The sequence below is a fragment of the Dermacentor variabilis genome, chromosome 8 (assembly GCF_050947875.1).
Source record: "Dermacentor variabilis isolate Ectoservices chromosome 8, ASM5094787v1, whole genome shotgun sequence".
Taxonomy (NCBI): domain Eukaryota; kingdom Metazoa; phylum Arthropoda; class Arachnida; order Ixodida; family Ixodidae; genus Dermacentor; species Dermacentor variabilis.
In genome coordinates, this window is record NC_134575.1 from 14480514 (window position 1) to 14495876 (window position 15363).

The following is a 15363-nucleotide window of genomic DNA, read 5'->3' on the forward strand; positions in this document are numbered from 1 at the left end:
AAGACAAGCACACGCATACGAAGCACATAATGCATGCCAGAAGAAACGAGCGACATGGTGGGGAGGAAGAGAAAATTGTAATACCGGAACGTCTGGATTTCTGGCTGGCGAACGTCTCGCTCCGTACCTCAAGTGGGTCACGGGGCGCAATCGGAGAGGTCATCGCCGCAGCAAGCAACTCGGCAGTAGGGAGCAGTGCGCGCCAGTTTTCGCTGAAAGCTGCTAAGCGAAGGAACTGCAGACATTTTTTACGGCTCCTTATTTTGAGTTCGGTTGTGGTTATCACGAGAAAAGAAGCGATGAGGAATCTGACGACAGTGTTCTTGTTCGCGATGCTCGCGATTGTGTCGCTATCGCTTGCGGCTCCGAGAGCAGCAAAAGGTAAGTGCACTGTTACGCCTCTTGCTTGGAAACAGATTGCCTTTTTTTTCCACATCGTAAATGCTTTAGGAAAGAAATTGAGAAGGAAAATCTCGAAGGCTTTTTTTATTCTCGGTAGGTTAGTGTTTTAGTGCCTTCTGTCGCGTGGGTAGATCAGGGATACGTTTGGTATTTATATCGTTTATAATGACTGCGACGGAGTGAGCATCGAGTGAAACTGAGCTCTTGTTGCAGGATAATTTGGATTCGTCTTTACGAACGTTCGATGCTGACAAGCCTTCGAGACTCAGTTCATGTGGCTTGCTATGGAAACCTGTTGCGTTTTTATTAGTGAACGTGTCGGAGATAATGCTTTGTTAGTCTTGGTCGACAGGAATGCGCACAATTGTGAGACAGAACCTCACTGATATTGTAGCAATAATACCAAGTTCAGGACATGCGATATATTTTATCAGTTTGTTTTGTGAGCTTAGTGGCAAATCTGTGTGTTACTGTAATGTTTTCGTAGAAGGTGCATTCTAGTTTATGTCACGGTATAGAAGCTACACGAATTGCTTTTGCAATCAGCAAGGCTGCTACTAATGTGCAGCTCTGCATCCGGTTTACCGAGCTCTCTAACGTACATACGATAGATCCTGGTGACGCTCTAACAACCAACAAACTTCTATCCCCGTATGCAGTTGACCCTTGCTTCTTAATAAATTGTATTATACGATATATATTCAGATCATCAGTGATACAGTCAGTGCTTAGGTATACCTTAACAATAACCCCTCGTTTTGTTTCATCCTATTACTGACAATAAAAGACATCCAAACTTGGAGCACTTTTCTTGCGAAGGTTTTTACATGTAAAGAATTCTTCGTCTTCTGCAGTGCCACCAGATTTATTGTTATCGCCAGTGACGAAAGACGTACGATTCAAAAAGATTCCGGCAATGTTATCGGCTCCTTTTGGTAACGCGTCCACTGAAGAAGTCACACATTGTTTATGGCGTGACGCTGCTAAGCGAGGCGTCATGGGTTCGATTCAGGCACCGGCGCCCGCATAGAGTCGGAATGCAAAAAACACTCGTGTAGTTTGATTTAGGTGCGCATCAGCGAAGCCAGGTAGTCAAAAAAATCTAGAGTCCCCCTCCCCGCAAGGCGTGCTCATAAAGAGCATGTCGCATAGTGTCATCCTATATTTTGTAATACCATTTACTGTCTTAGAATAAAGGCATAACAGAATTTGTTACCGCTTGGCACGGCTATTCAGTACAACCTTCTCAAAGTTGCGACGCGCAACAACATTCGCATGCGCGTCTGATTTCGAAGCTCTGTTCGCAATATTTTTAGAAGTACATCCATTAGAGGCCTTTGTGTTATGCATGCCCCAGCCACACCCACGGTCTTCCAGGTTGACTGTTTTAGACAGCATGTATGACTTGGCTTGCGAATCTTTGTGCTTGGATGCCGTGTAGCCATCACCGAGTGGAGAAAGGCATGGTTCATATAACGACGCGTGTCCCCTTGCCGCCTGACGTGAAATTGTTTCGAGGGGCGGACGCTCTCAACGACAGGCGTGACACGTTAGAGAGGCGAACACGTCGTGAAGAAAAACCGGTCGTTGGAAAGCACTCGCCGAGGAGTTACAACTTGGAGAGAGTGCAGCGGTTGGGGTCAAAGGTTGGTGTCGTGCAGCATAGCGGGAGAGCGGGAAAGCGCGCGAGCTGGCTGGGCTATTTGCGGTAGCCGCGGGCGCTTCGAATACCTCGGTGAGCAGGTCACAGCAGATTCGAATGTTTGCCGCATGCAGGTGGAAGGGAAATGCAACGGCAGATTCGCTTCAACAGAGATGTATGTTTTAGCGCTTTGGTTAAACTTACGAGACATCGGATGAAGCCTTGTATCGCGAAACTGAATAACGAGGGACAAGACGCTATGCTTCCTATCGCAAGCGACTGCTCGCTTAAAGAAAGAAGTTAATTCACCAGCATTAATATACTACCTTTCTACGTTAGCATTCTACAATGGCAGAAACGCCGCTCTTAATATAAGAAGGCGCTACATATTCCAACCAAAACAAAAATACAAAAGCTGGCTGGTGACATCACTTTGAAAGTACCGCGCTAGTTCACCGTGACGACAGAGGTCACGACTGGGCCTGCTGCGCCCTAGCTAATGCATATCAGTAAACATGGAGTAGACTGTATTCTAAAGGGCACCAGATTGAACTTGGTTAGTTTCGAGAATTGTTATTGAGCCACCGAGGTCCAGATACTGAAATATACATTGAAATCGGCGACCTCGCACTGACGTACCGGCTGAGCGATCTGCGACGCGAAACTTAAGAAATTGAACTTTGCCGTTCATTTTCTCTTCTAATAATCAGCGCATCCTTGTGAAATAACGAAGCTTGAAGCATAAATTTTTTAAAAGTAAATCTATTTAGCGTTTCTCCGTAAAGTGTACCTTAGGAAGGTTGCCGAGACCTGTTACCACACGTGTGTGCAGTGGATTTGCGTACGCTTCTTTTCATTTGCTGCCTCTCGCATAGTTTGTTTCGTTCTATTTATTTACGCCTCGTGAGTGCCAGCGAATGCTTGCCAGAGCAAAGAAGTTTAACGCAGAGATGGGTGGGCTTACAGATACCGAGAAATTGCCTGGTGAAAAATTTTTGTGCAATAACATTGGAAAATATAAATGGAATACTTTCAAGTGGGCTAACGTAAATATCTTTATTTACTAATATTAAAGAACATACCTGAATGAATATCCGTATATGCCACATCCCTTGAAGTTTCTTGACAGCATTAGTCAAGCTCCTGAAATGATTGTTGTTTCATCACTTGAAGTGCCACTACATCCGCATCATCAGTCGGCCTTTTCAAAACATCGCACTGCGCTCCTACAGAGCGATCACCAGGATTCTCTAAAAGAGTAAAAAATGAAGTTAAATCTCCGTAACTACTATTTCTGACGCGCTTCTCGTAGCATGATTTGCATTTCGGAATGTCATCCATGTTCTTTATTTGCAGTAATGGCCTTCCTCCGAAAAATTTACGCGTATATGTAATAATCGAGGATACACAAAGGGTATATTTCTTTCGGTGATTTCTTCTAGATAGATGCGGCATATGTTCAATTCGCAAAGAAATGGGGAATGCAGGGAACGATGTAGTAGCCTGTAACGCTAGCCACCCAGACAAACCACTTACCATATCGACCTTTCTTCGGCCTGCATGTGCGCAAGGAAGTCGAATGGTCGCAACTATAAAGTCATAGTAAGGCGATCAGAAGTTCCGTGCAGTAGGCGCAACATTACTCCGTATTGAAGAAAGATTGTTTTGAAAGCGAAGTTTGTTTTTTCCATCTTACCAGGATTTGGCGTGGATCGTCGATTTTCAGTCCTCGTTTTTTCTTTCATAAACACGCGAGCCGTGCTCCAGAAAGCTGCCTTCCAGAGCATGTATGTATGTTTCATGAAGAAGTAGTAATCATTGGCACAGCTCTACATACGATAATACACGACTTCTTTGATTTTTTAAAAATTATTTATGGCGACGCCTCATTCTTGGGTCATTCTCGGCTTTACTACATGAACATTGACGTCTCACATTGTGCATCATCCTGTTTCCGTGTTTGCAATAAGGCATACAGAGCTTGTGAAAGTGCGGTGCAGAGATAAACATGGCACGAGATTGAAGGTGTTACCTCTGAAGTGCATAGACATAAGCATCACATGGCAATGCACCTTGCATTGAATGAATATAAACACAAATGTAAGCATCGCGTTTAGTTATATATCATTTCTTTAACGGGTTGTGTAAAGCGTCTGTAAAGCTAAATAATTTTCATTTATTTTCTTCTCAGACAACGAGCAAACCACGGTTGATCCCAAGGCCTGTCCAGGCTGGGAGGTGTGGCAGGACTGTTCGGGAAACGACTGCCGTGAGCTTAGCTGCGAGGATCCCGTTCACGGCGGGGAATGCAAGGATTGCAGCAGCGGCTGCTACTGCGGAGAAGGCTACTTGAGGAACAATCTCGGACACTGCGTCAACTGGGATCACTGTCCACGGGAATGAATGCTCTTTTCGATTCCATTAAGCGCGTTCACTTTTAGCCGTCTCGGCATATCCTGTTTGCCGTTTCGTTCGCTTGAGCTGTGTTTTGCATGTGCGCTCAGCGAAGTTGTACTAGCAGCAAAACATCAATGGTTTCTCAAGAAGCGCAAGCTGTTTTGTTTGTTTGTGACTGGTATGTGACCGCTGTATCGACATTGTTCATTTCGAGAAATACATACTTTCTTTTCTGACTCCGATGAAGTGACTACTTAAATCGTTGTTTCCTCCATTCGTGTAGGCATCTGCAAGAAGAACGCCGTTCGCCCCCCCCCCCCCCCACCTGCCCCACTAATAAAAAAAGTTACGGACGAGCTTCATGGAGCTCTTAATGGCGTTGTTGTGCTCGCCCACTAGATCGGTGTAGGTAGCCACTTCACAATTTAGCACCCAACCTGGAACTTCGTCAAACGTGTTGCAGGTTTGTCATGAACGTTGTGCCAAATGATGTGGAGCTACTCCTGCGAAATGGCGACTTTTGTTCGTAATAGCCAACACTCTTTTTTGAGGTTTTGTTTTCTCCCCGAAAAAAAAACGACCTAAGAAAGAAATGAAATGCTTCCAACTGCCTTTATAGTAGACGCATTCAGCCATACACGAGCTCTTGGACGGTTTGGGTGGTTGTAAAAGACCACTCTTAATTCGGTCGGCTTTCAAGCAGTTGCACGTACGAGACTGTGAAATAAGATTTCATGAAAACTCCCCGAGAGTCACACAACTCACAAGATTTGAAAATCTGCTGTAACGATTTGAAGCTCTTGTGAGTGAATTTCGGATTTTGATTGCGCAATCAGGCATAAAACGCGTAGTCAGTGTGTTTCTTCCCCGTCTTCTCAGAAAGGACAAAAAAGCTAAACCACGAAAACGTGTTTGATGAGAAAAATCAGATCGAAAGTAACTCGAAAGGGAGTCGTTGGCACGCACCCTGTCTACTGGACGATAATCCGTGCCATTTTCTGTAAAGCAAATGCAGTAAATTAAGGCGATTTCCCACTGTACACTATAGCTGCACTGTACACTTATAGATGAAGACGACTTTGCAGGGGCCACTCAACAGCACTCGAAAGGGAGTCGGTGGCACGCACCCTGTTTATTTGACGATAATCCGTGCCATTTTCTGTAAAGCAAATTCAGTAAATTGATGCGATTTCGCACTGTACACTATAGCTGCACTGTACACTTATAGATGAAGACGACTTTGCAGGGGCCACTGAACAGCATGAAACTTGAGGAGCTCCAGAGAAAAGGTTGTACGATTAGATTGGCTTCATTCGCGTATACACTGAATGAATATACATTGCAGGAATCAAGTGGCTGTCACGCGCATCATTAATGCGCTGTTCATACAGCATTTTTTTATCCTTGTAATGTTTCCCTTATTCTTTTGCTTTATACCCACTTCTGCCCAAGGACTGATACCAAGGCCGGCCCTAGGTACCAAAATAAAAAAAAAACAATGCTGAGCAGAACTAACTGCTTTTAGTTCGAAATCAAAACAAATATTTTTTTGTTTGTTTGCAGAGAACCATGTTTTTTTCTGCCACCACCCCCCTATTATGAAGCTTCTGTAACTGAAACATTCAGTGTAGAGAAAAGCTCTCGAAAGTAAGTCAGTTTTCATCCACGTTACGATGAATAATTAGCACACATTTGTCGCTTGGTGGCTTCATATGCCTGAAGTATTTTCGCATACTGACGGTTCTGAGTTGTTGCTTATGACACCATCTAAAGTTGCGAACCTTTCCCACTACACGAATCAGACACTAAAAATTTTCAATCACCATGTCGATACTTATCACATGCAAAAAGAAGCTAACGACGTCGTTTGAAAGATGTGAAGAGGCTATCGGGACTTCCACAAGTATCTCATCCAAGTGGCAACCGCAATGTCAACTTACTTTAAACAGCGCAACAATGGTCATTGCATTTGCAACGGAGACAAATTAGGCCACCGTGCGTTACTGAAGAAACAGAGCGCTACGTTATGTGAGGAAACGGGCTGAAATTCGGAATGCTTAAGCCTTATATTGTGTTTCTTGCTATCGCAGGACGCGGATAATTGCAAATATTTCTGAGGGGCCTTGGTCGACCAAAGAATAATTTGGACTCATTACAAATATGAGGACAGCATGCTTCAAGATGTCAGCATACGGTTATTTTTGTGAGATTTGAAAAACAAAACAAGATGACGCGTTTTGGCTGGTAAGCGCGCCTTCTTAATGAACTGCGAGTGAGCACAACGGTCATAAAATGTTGCACAAGAAGCGTAGACTGTTGGGCCAGTTTGTGCAACATGTAGTGTCGTTGAGCGGAAATAAGGGCGGGAAGAAACGGAGTGGAAAGGACAGACGCTCACTAGACTAGCCTAGTTGTAAGTGAGCGTCTGTCCTGTCCACTCCATTTCTTCCCACCCGTATTTCCGCTCAACGGCGCTACATGTTGCACAAGACTTCTTATCATGAAGCAGTTTTTGCATACTCTTCAAAGAACAAAAGTGTAATATTCACTGGTGAGTTTTAGAAGGTCTAAGCAGCCGGTTGGGTTCGTGTTTTGCTATTCCGAAATCTTAATATGTAAAGGTTCTTTTGTTTTCAGTTTCACGATGTACATGCATAACTGTTTATATAGTTCCTACGGGCCTAAACTACAATCTAATCATGAGGCACGCCACAGTGTGGGACAGCCGATTAGTTCTATGCAGGGTTTCTTTAACATGGACCTATATAGCACACGAGAATTCTAGTGATTCATCGAACAGGAAGTGCGGCCGCGGTGGTTTGCACATTTACACTAGCTCCCTCAATCAGCCCCTGCATTAACGAAAGGTAGCTGAGCAAATTGTGTGATGAGCAACACTATCAGACCTCTGTGAAAAGGCTGAGGTCTGCACTGTTTCGTTGTTTCTAACTCACTCATGGGCAACTTCAATGCCACGGTAGGCAAGAAGCAGGCTAGAGACAAGTCAATGGGGGAATATGGCATAGGCTCTAGGAATAGCAGGGGAGAGTTATTAGTAGAGTTTGCAGAACAGAATAATATGCGGATAATGAATACCTTCTTCCGCAAGCGGGGTAGCCGAAAGTGGACGTGGAGGAGCCCGAATGGCGAGACTAGAAACAAAATAGACCTTACCCTCTGCGCTAACCTTGGCATCATACAAGATGTGGACGTGCACGGCAAGGTACGCTGCAGTGACCACAGGATGGTAAGAAATCGAATTAGCCTAGACTTGAGGAGGGAACGGAAGCAACTGGTACATAAGAAGCCGATCAATGAGTTAACGGTAAGAGGGAAAATAGAGAAATTCCGGATCAAGCTACAGAACAGGTATTCTGCGTTAAATGAGGAAGAGGACCTTAGTGTTGAAGGAATGAACGACAATCTTATGGGCATTATTAAAGAGTGTGCAATAGAAGTCGGTGGTAACTCCGTTAGACAGGATACCAATAAGCTATCGCAGGAGACGAAAGATCTGATCAAGACACGCCAATGTATGAAAGCCTGTAACCGTACAGCTAGCATAGAACTGGCAGAACTTTCCAAGTTGATAAACAAGCGTAAGACACCTGACATAAGGAAGTATAATATGGATAGAATTGAGCATGCTCTCAGGAACGGAGGAACCCTAAAAGCCGTCAAGAAGAAACTAGGAATAGGCAAGAATCAGAATTATGCGTTAAGAGACAAAGCGGGCAATATCATTACTAATATGGATGAGATAGTTCAAGTGGCTGAGGAGTTCTATAGAGATTTATACAGTGCCAGTGGCACCCACGAAGATAATGGAAGAGAGAATAGTCTAAAGGAATTAAGAAAGAAGTAAAGAAAGCCTTGGGAGCTATGCAAAGGGGGAAGGCAGCTGGTGAGGATCAGGTAACAGCAGACTTGTTGAAGGATGGTGGGCAGATTGTTCTAGAAAAACTGCCACCCTGTATACGCAATGCCTCATGACTTCGAGCATACCGGAATCTTGGGAGAGCCCTAACATTATCCTAATCCATAAGAAAGGGGACGCCAAAGACTTGAAAAATTATAGACCGATCAGCTTACTGTCCATTGCCTGCAAAGTATTTACTAAGGTAATCGAAAATGAAATCAGGAAGACCTTACACTTCTGTCAACCAGAGGACCAGACAGGATTTTATAAAGGCTACTCAACAATAGACCATATTCACACTATCAATGGGTTGATAGAGAAATGTGCGGAATATAACCAACCATTATATATAGCTTTCATTGATTACGAGAAAGCGTTCGATTCAGTCGAAACGTCAGTAGTCATGGAGGCATTACGTAATCAGGGTATAGACGAGCCGTATGTAAATATACTGAAATATATCTATAGCGGCTCCACAGCAACCGTAGTCCTCCCATAAAGAAAGCAACAAAATCCCAATAAAGAAAGGCGTCAGGCAGGGAGATACGATCTCTCCAATGCTATTCACAGCGTGTTTGCAGGAGGTTTTGAGAGACCAGGATTTGGAAGAATTGGGGATAAGATTTATTGGAGAGTACCTTAGTAACTTCTGATTCGCTGATGATATTGCCTTGCTTAGTAACTCAGGGGACCAATTGCAATGCATGCTCACTGACGTGGAGAGACAAAGCAGAAGGGTGGGTCTAAAAATTAATCTGCAGAAAACTAAAGTAATGTTTTACAATCTCGGAAGAGAACAGCAGTTTACGATAGGTAGCGAGTCACTTGAAGTGGCAAGGGAATACATCTACTTAGGGCAAGTAGTGACGGCGGATCCGGATCATGAGACGGAAATAATCAGAAGAATAAGAATGGGCTGGGGTGCGTTTGGCAGGCATTCTCAGATCATGAACAGCAGGTTGCCATTATCCCTCAAGAGAAAAGTGTATACCAGCTGTGTCTTACCAGTACTCACGTACGCGGCAGAAACCCTTTATTATCCCTCAAGAAAAAATTGTATAACAGCTGTGTCTTACCAGTACTCACGTACGCGGCAGAAACCGGGAGGCTTACGAAAAGGGTTCTACTCCAATTGAGAACTTACTCACTCACGCTCTACCAATAACCTGTAAAACATAAGGAATTTGGTAGGGTAAGTGAAGCAGAGAGAGAGAGGGAGATAAAGGGGGTGGGAAAAACAAGGAGGTTAACCCGAAAAGATTCTGGTTTGCTATCCTGCACTGGGCGTAGGGTAAGGAGAAATGAAAGAGGGAAAGATTAGCGGAGAGAAAAAGCAAAGGCACGAAAAAGAAAAAAAAACGAAAAGAGTGAAAGAGAAACAAAAAGGGAAATGTAGAGAGGTAAACCAATGACGTGCCCAGTTGGGGAGGAGAAAATGGGAAAAATAAATAATAATAATAAGAAAAATAGTATTAATTCACAGTCAGTCTCAGAGGAATCTCCATTGTCACATGTATTAATACAATCTAGTGTCCTTGAAGAAGCCCAGAAAAAACCAGAAAAGAACAAAGGAGGTTAGGAACGTCCGTGAGAACTTGAGTATTTATAATTGACCCCTCAAAACACAAGAATTTCAATAGTGCCTTGATACACTTGTGGTGTGAAGACCGTATATGACGGTGCTCCACGGCTGTCTGCTCTGAAAGCGGCCGGTCGTGAAGACGCGCTAGAGCGGTCGCGAGTGACGGCCTCATTGCGCTGCATCGAAGACAACGGCAAAGGGAAGCGGCAGGGATTCTCTTATAATATAAGCTGTTAGCTCAGTTGAAAATAGCGGCACAAGAACTGTTTACAGACGCGAAAACAGACGCGTAAGTAGCGGTACTGACGACCAAGCTGACGTTGATGAGCGCGCGAAAAAGCCCATGGTTTGACAATGACCGGTACAGAATCTAAGACAGGATCTGCCGAAGCTTCGCCTTCCAGTACTGACACGTGAAACAACGAAGCTGCAATTCCTGCTCGTTAGCATGTGTTAGACATTCACGCTCTGTAGCTCGGCAGCCAAGCGCTCCGCTCTTACTTCTAGAGGGGAGAAATTTTCTTTTTTTTTTCTCTCTCTCTTTCGCCGTCTCGAGGAGGAAAGGGAGGGAATATGATAACCTACGCACACGCTCGAACATTTTCAGCGCGAAAGGCTAGCAGACGCACGCTTGCAGCACTTAACGAGTTTTCTTTGCATATCCCAGGCGTTTCAAATGTGTGACAACGTGGGCGAAAAAGAAAAGAAAGCAAAGAAGTTTCTGCTTTTCTCCACGTAGCATCGGCCCGCACGACCTCGTGTGTTTCCTTGTTAAGCTTGAGTCGTGATCCCGCCCCGAAACCCCGCCGCACTTTCAGCGAATTCTGTCAAGTCGGTCACGGCACAGCCGTGAATCACTGTACGTCAAGCCGTTCACTACGCGACCATGCACCAGACGGCGCTATGCTGGTTTCCTGAGTGAAGAGAGAGTGGAGATCTTCTTGGCCAAAAGCAAGCAATGATGCTGCCTAACTGTGGCTCGTGCCTTTCAGTGTCTCTCTATTAAAGAACGCAAAAGCGTATTATACAATGAATAGAGATGCTTAGCGAAACAAATTTATGCAGAGTATTTGGCAATAAGGAAAACATGTCTCAAGTGCCTGTTGTACACTGTAGCCGGGAAACGACCATGGTCTCATCGCAGCATTTTGTTTTTGCGCTATATGGAGGTGTTCTAACTTATTTTTGTGCGTATTTTCCTTTGTAAAAACGTTATTTTGTATTTATTCATTCAAAAAATTTTACCGCAGTCACTTGACTACCAGCTTGCTAGCTGATAGCATCCTCCTCAAAGGCTTTCGGCTCCACGAGTCCGGAATGAGATTTCGCCTCAGCATTATCGTCCAATTCGATTAACTAGCCTGCCTTGTAAAGTACCTAAGCATATCAGCAAAAAAATGCATACAAAGAAAAAGATAGCCTCTGCAGTCTTGCTATTCCCCAAAATAAGTTTCTGCGCTCTAATGACTCTGGCAAAAGATAACTTTACGACCACTTCCTCGCCACTTAGAGATATTGTAGCATAGGCTTAGACTCAACGTAGCATAGCATTAACAATTAAGTATCTGCATCACATAGGCATCGCATAGGGCGCATCATTGATAACTGCCGCGATAACTGTGACAGCTTATAGACTGTAGAGCACAGAATACTTGAATGTCCCATGTTTATTGACCAGAAGCCTTCTTTTGAGAGCCAAATTGGCAGGGTTTGTGAAGATCTGCTAACGTTACCTAGCATCTTAGGTCCAATGCCCGGCCCTTCAAAATAGTGTTGTGTCTTGGATTTATTCTTTCAATACCTATGATAAATTGGCCTTCTTGGTAAGATTTGAAAATTCACTACATGAGATAGGAAAGCCCGATTTCCACCAACAGACTCGCCTGTAAATAGCATTTTTCAGGTTCACTTGCACATTTCATATGTATTTTTATTCTCGTTCTTTCTTTCCCTCTCTACTGGAATTTCTTAATCGCCTTTTTTACTTCCTATACAGAGTAGCATGCCACTGGCTGTATACATGCGGGCTAAAATCTGCCGCACTATAGCAGACCTCGAATCTGTAAAACAAATTCAGCGTTGGCGTCGGCGACATTGTTGGAGAAAAATCAACCCGACCCACACCCGGTCCTGCGCGTGGCGCATACGCGTTACTGAACTAAGTGAATTTCTGAAAGTACAATGCGTCAGAAAATTCATAAAGTACGAATTACGTCCAACGTAAAGACATGATAGCCTCGGTCTGTAATTTGAATATACGAGAAAACATATTTCTGTTGCGCGGAAACTCAAACACAAACCCCTTTTCCAGGTGCCGTTTGAGGTCAGTCTTAATGGCCGTGGACGCTGGGCGTGGATACAGGGGGACGCAGTGAAAGGGTTGTCGTCTATAACTTAATGAAGTGTGTTATAGACATGTAGTGATGTGTACGCGAGTAATTCTGAGTATGCTAATTTTGAATCAGGTAACTATTAGGAATTAATGGCGAACGCCACCAGATAACGCTATTCCGTTCCACTCTTAAAGCCGAAGCTTAAGCGTGCTCCAATTCTTTTTAGTAATGATCTTCTTTCTCCCTCACTGTAGCTCTCGGTCAAAGTTTGCATTTCTTGCGTTTCATGTTCACGTTGATTTTAGAGAGCAATTCTTAGGCGCGCGCTCCAGCGCGAACACTCTTGTGCCACTGCTCGCGCGTTCGTGGTCGTCTTCTACCACAGTTGGTTCCGAAGCCGCTCATTATGCCAGCATTTCCATACTGTCTGTCGCGCTCTTGCCACTGATTATTATTATTATTATTATTATTATTATTATTATTATTATTATTATTATTATTATTATTATTATTATTATTATTATTATTATTATTATTATTATTATTATTATTATTATTATTATGGCGGCCTCATGGCTCATACCCACACTGGGGGATTGGCCAAGAATTGCGTGCTCAAGCGATTACCTATTCTTTTGAAGTGTGACATATTCGAAGGGAAGAAAGAAGAAAAGGAAACGTGCAAAAAACAAACAAATTACAGAAGAACAATAAAAAAGTTATTCGTTTTGTTGATTGTGTGTAACTGCAAACGGCATCAAACACGTCCTGTGGCTGACCCCTATAACTGACGCACCGAAAGATAGTATGATTTCTGATGATAACATTAACCCTAATTTAGCAAGCGGAAGTTCTAGATGTCCTTTGCTTAGCAATTTGTATCGCCGACATACCAAAACATAGTGATCTAGTGATTCTGTTTCTTGGCAGTATGGACACAGAGGAGATAGCGTCATACCAGTCCTGTGTAAACATAGGTTTAATGAGGGACACGGCAGCGTAATCTCGTGATCACTACTTCTGATTGTCTTGATGGGCACCACTGCTCGCACGTTCGTCATCGTCTTCTACCACGGCTGTCTCCTCAGCGTCCCTCGGCGTGACCGCGCGAAAGCGCTCGTGCCACGGCTCGCGCGTTCGTCGTCCTCTTCTATTCCACAGTTGGCTCTGATACCGCTCATCATGCCAGCGTTCCCATACTGTCCCATCCTCTGCGAAGACACTGACGGCACTGGCCAAATGCCAGTCGGTGCGGTGAATGCGGTGTCATATAATTCGCCTCAATATATTGCGAAATCAAAACGCGTGTCGAGCTGCGCTCAGATATTGTATTAGGGAGTATGGTACTCGTCGGGCACTTTTTTACAATGTCCTATCTGGACATTGCTCTAATGAAAACTATTTGATCTGTTCATTTTTACTAAAGCGTTCTTTCTTGAAGTAAACAAGCTCGACAGTGCGGCATATGCCTGATATACAAACTGCCACGCAAATATGCGCTTTCGACGTGATGTGCTGAATTCTAAGTGGTGCGGTGTGCACGCGTTACTCTTGACATTTCTTAAAGAAATAAAAATAATTAGTCGTTACAGAACAAGCTCCATGCTGACGCAAGCCATTACGATAAAATTGTGCTTCGTTGCTTGAAACTACGTAGACGACCAGGGAGGGCGGGTGCGGGAGGGGGGGAAGACGGTGTGCGGCGAGCAACTACCCTGGGTGCCGCTGACTCGCGCCGCTGCATGCGCTTCAGCGCATGGGACTTTACAGATTGTAAAAACGAACAGAGACATATGAAAAGTCCATTGCCTTTTCTCCACGCAAAATTGATAAGTAACGTTAAATAATGCCGCCTTATTCTGGAGTTGCAAGCAGTTCACTGCTCCCCATAGAGCAAATAAAGCTTACTTGTTACTTGGTCAACATCAGCCATTGAAAATTATTTTTAGTGCTGCGAGAAACGATGGTCGGCTTATGCCACTTTATACTCGATTTTGCAGTTGTATAACGTGTTATTCAATACAAGATTAAAATAAACATTTTTAAACGAGGTGGGATGAAAGGTTTATGACTTTCCAGTTAAACTATAAGGCTTCGAGGATGTGTTGCTCTCCAAGGACGTCGGCACAAACGTTGTCCACACCGGCACTGCTGCGCTTGTTGGAGCGAAGAGCATGATAGACATAATCGACTATCGGCACAGCAGAATGTGCATCTAGTGATTTTTTACGTCGATGTCACAGACTGGGTCGGACAGCGGGCTGCTTGGCCCTTTTGCTCGCTTGGAAATTGTTCCCGCTTTTTATAATCGCCATGTCTTCGCCATAGAAAAATAATTCAGTCCTAATTTCTCTTTGAGCCACTGCCCTTGTCCGCACTCGTGCCCATAATTAGCGTGTCGTTTTTTATTCGCATATCCCTTATTTCCCATCATCATGCTTAAAATATGGCCGTGCTAATACTTTTAGTTCCCACTATCGTCTCTCTCACAACATGTCCCCGAAGCAAGACCATGCGCAGTGCTTTTCGCTGTTGTCAGCAGCATGGTATGGGCATGCAGCATAAATAACATGCTATGGCGACATCCGTTAGCGTCACAAAGAGAGCCCTTCCGGTCTTGCTGTGTGTAGAATGGACTGATTTCAGAATATTCCTGCAATTTTTCCGTGAACTCAATTAGGGGTAATTGAAGCTCTTCTAACGCGCTCTGAAAGCAAGCCAGGGAAACGACGCGGAGAAAGGCGCTGTCTGCGGGTTTACGCCCTCGAACACGGGCCTAAACCTCGCGTTTACAGGGGTGCTGACACGCCGGGTTCTCCCAAAGCGAAGCGACACTCCGGTTACATCCCCAACCCGCGCACCTCCTCGGCAGACACTTAGCTAGAAACGAGTGCTGTTTATTTTCTGGGACTCGCAATTGGTTTTCCCGCTACGTGTCCTTTCCGTCGCGTGCTCAGAAATTGCGCTGGGCGGTGCTGGCGGGCTGGCTCAGCCGGATAAGGAGCCGAAAGAACGATCTAAGAACTTTGCGCTCCTGCTTTTTAACGTTATAGGGTAGCTTGAACGCAGCTGCGTACGCTTCATGTCT

The 15363-nt window shown here is 44.4% G+C and overlaps 1 protein-coding gene across 1 annotated transcript; it reads left to right on the plus strand.

Annotated features, from left to right (window-relative positions):
* Positions 1-156: 156 nt before the first annotated feature.
* Positions 157-4669, plus strand: LOC142590890 (ixochymostatin-like). The gene is made up of 2 exons (XM_075703295.1): positions 157-381; positions 4236-4669. The coding sequence occupies exons 1-2, from the start codon at positions 300-302 to the stop codon at positions 4445-4447; spliced, it is 294 nt and encodes a 97-aa protein (XP_075559410.1). The 5' UTR covers positions 157-299; the 3' UTR covers positions 4448-4669.
* Positions 4670-15363: the final 10694 nt, after the last annotated feature.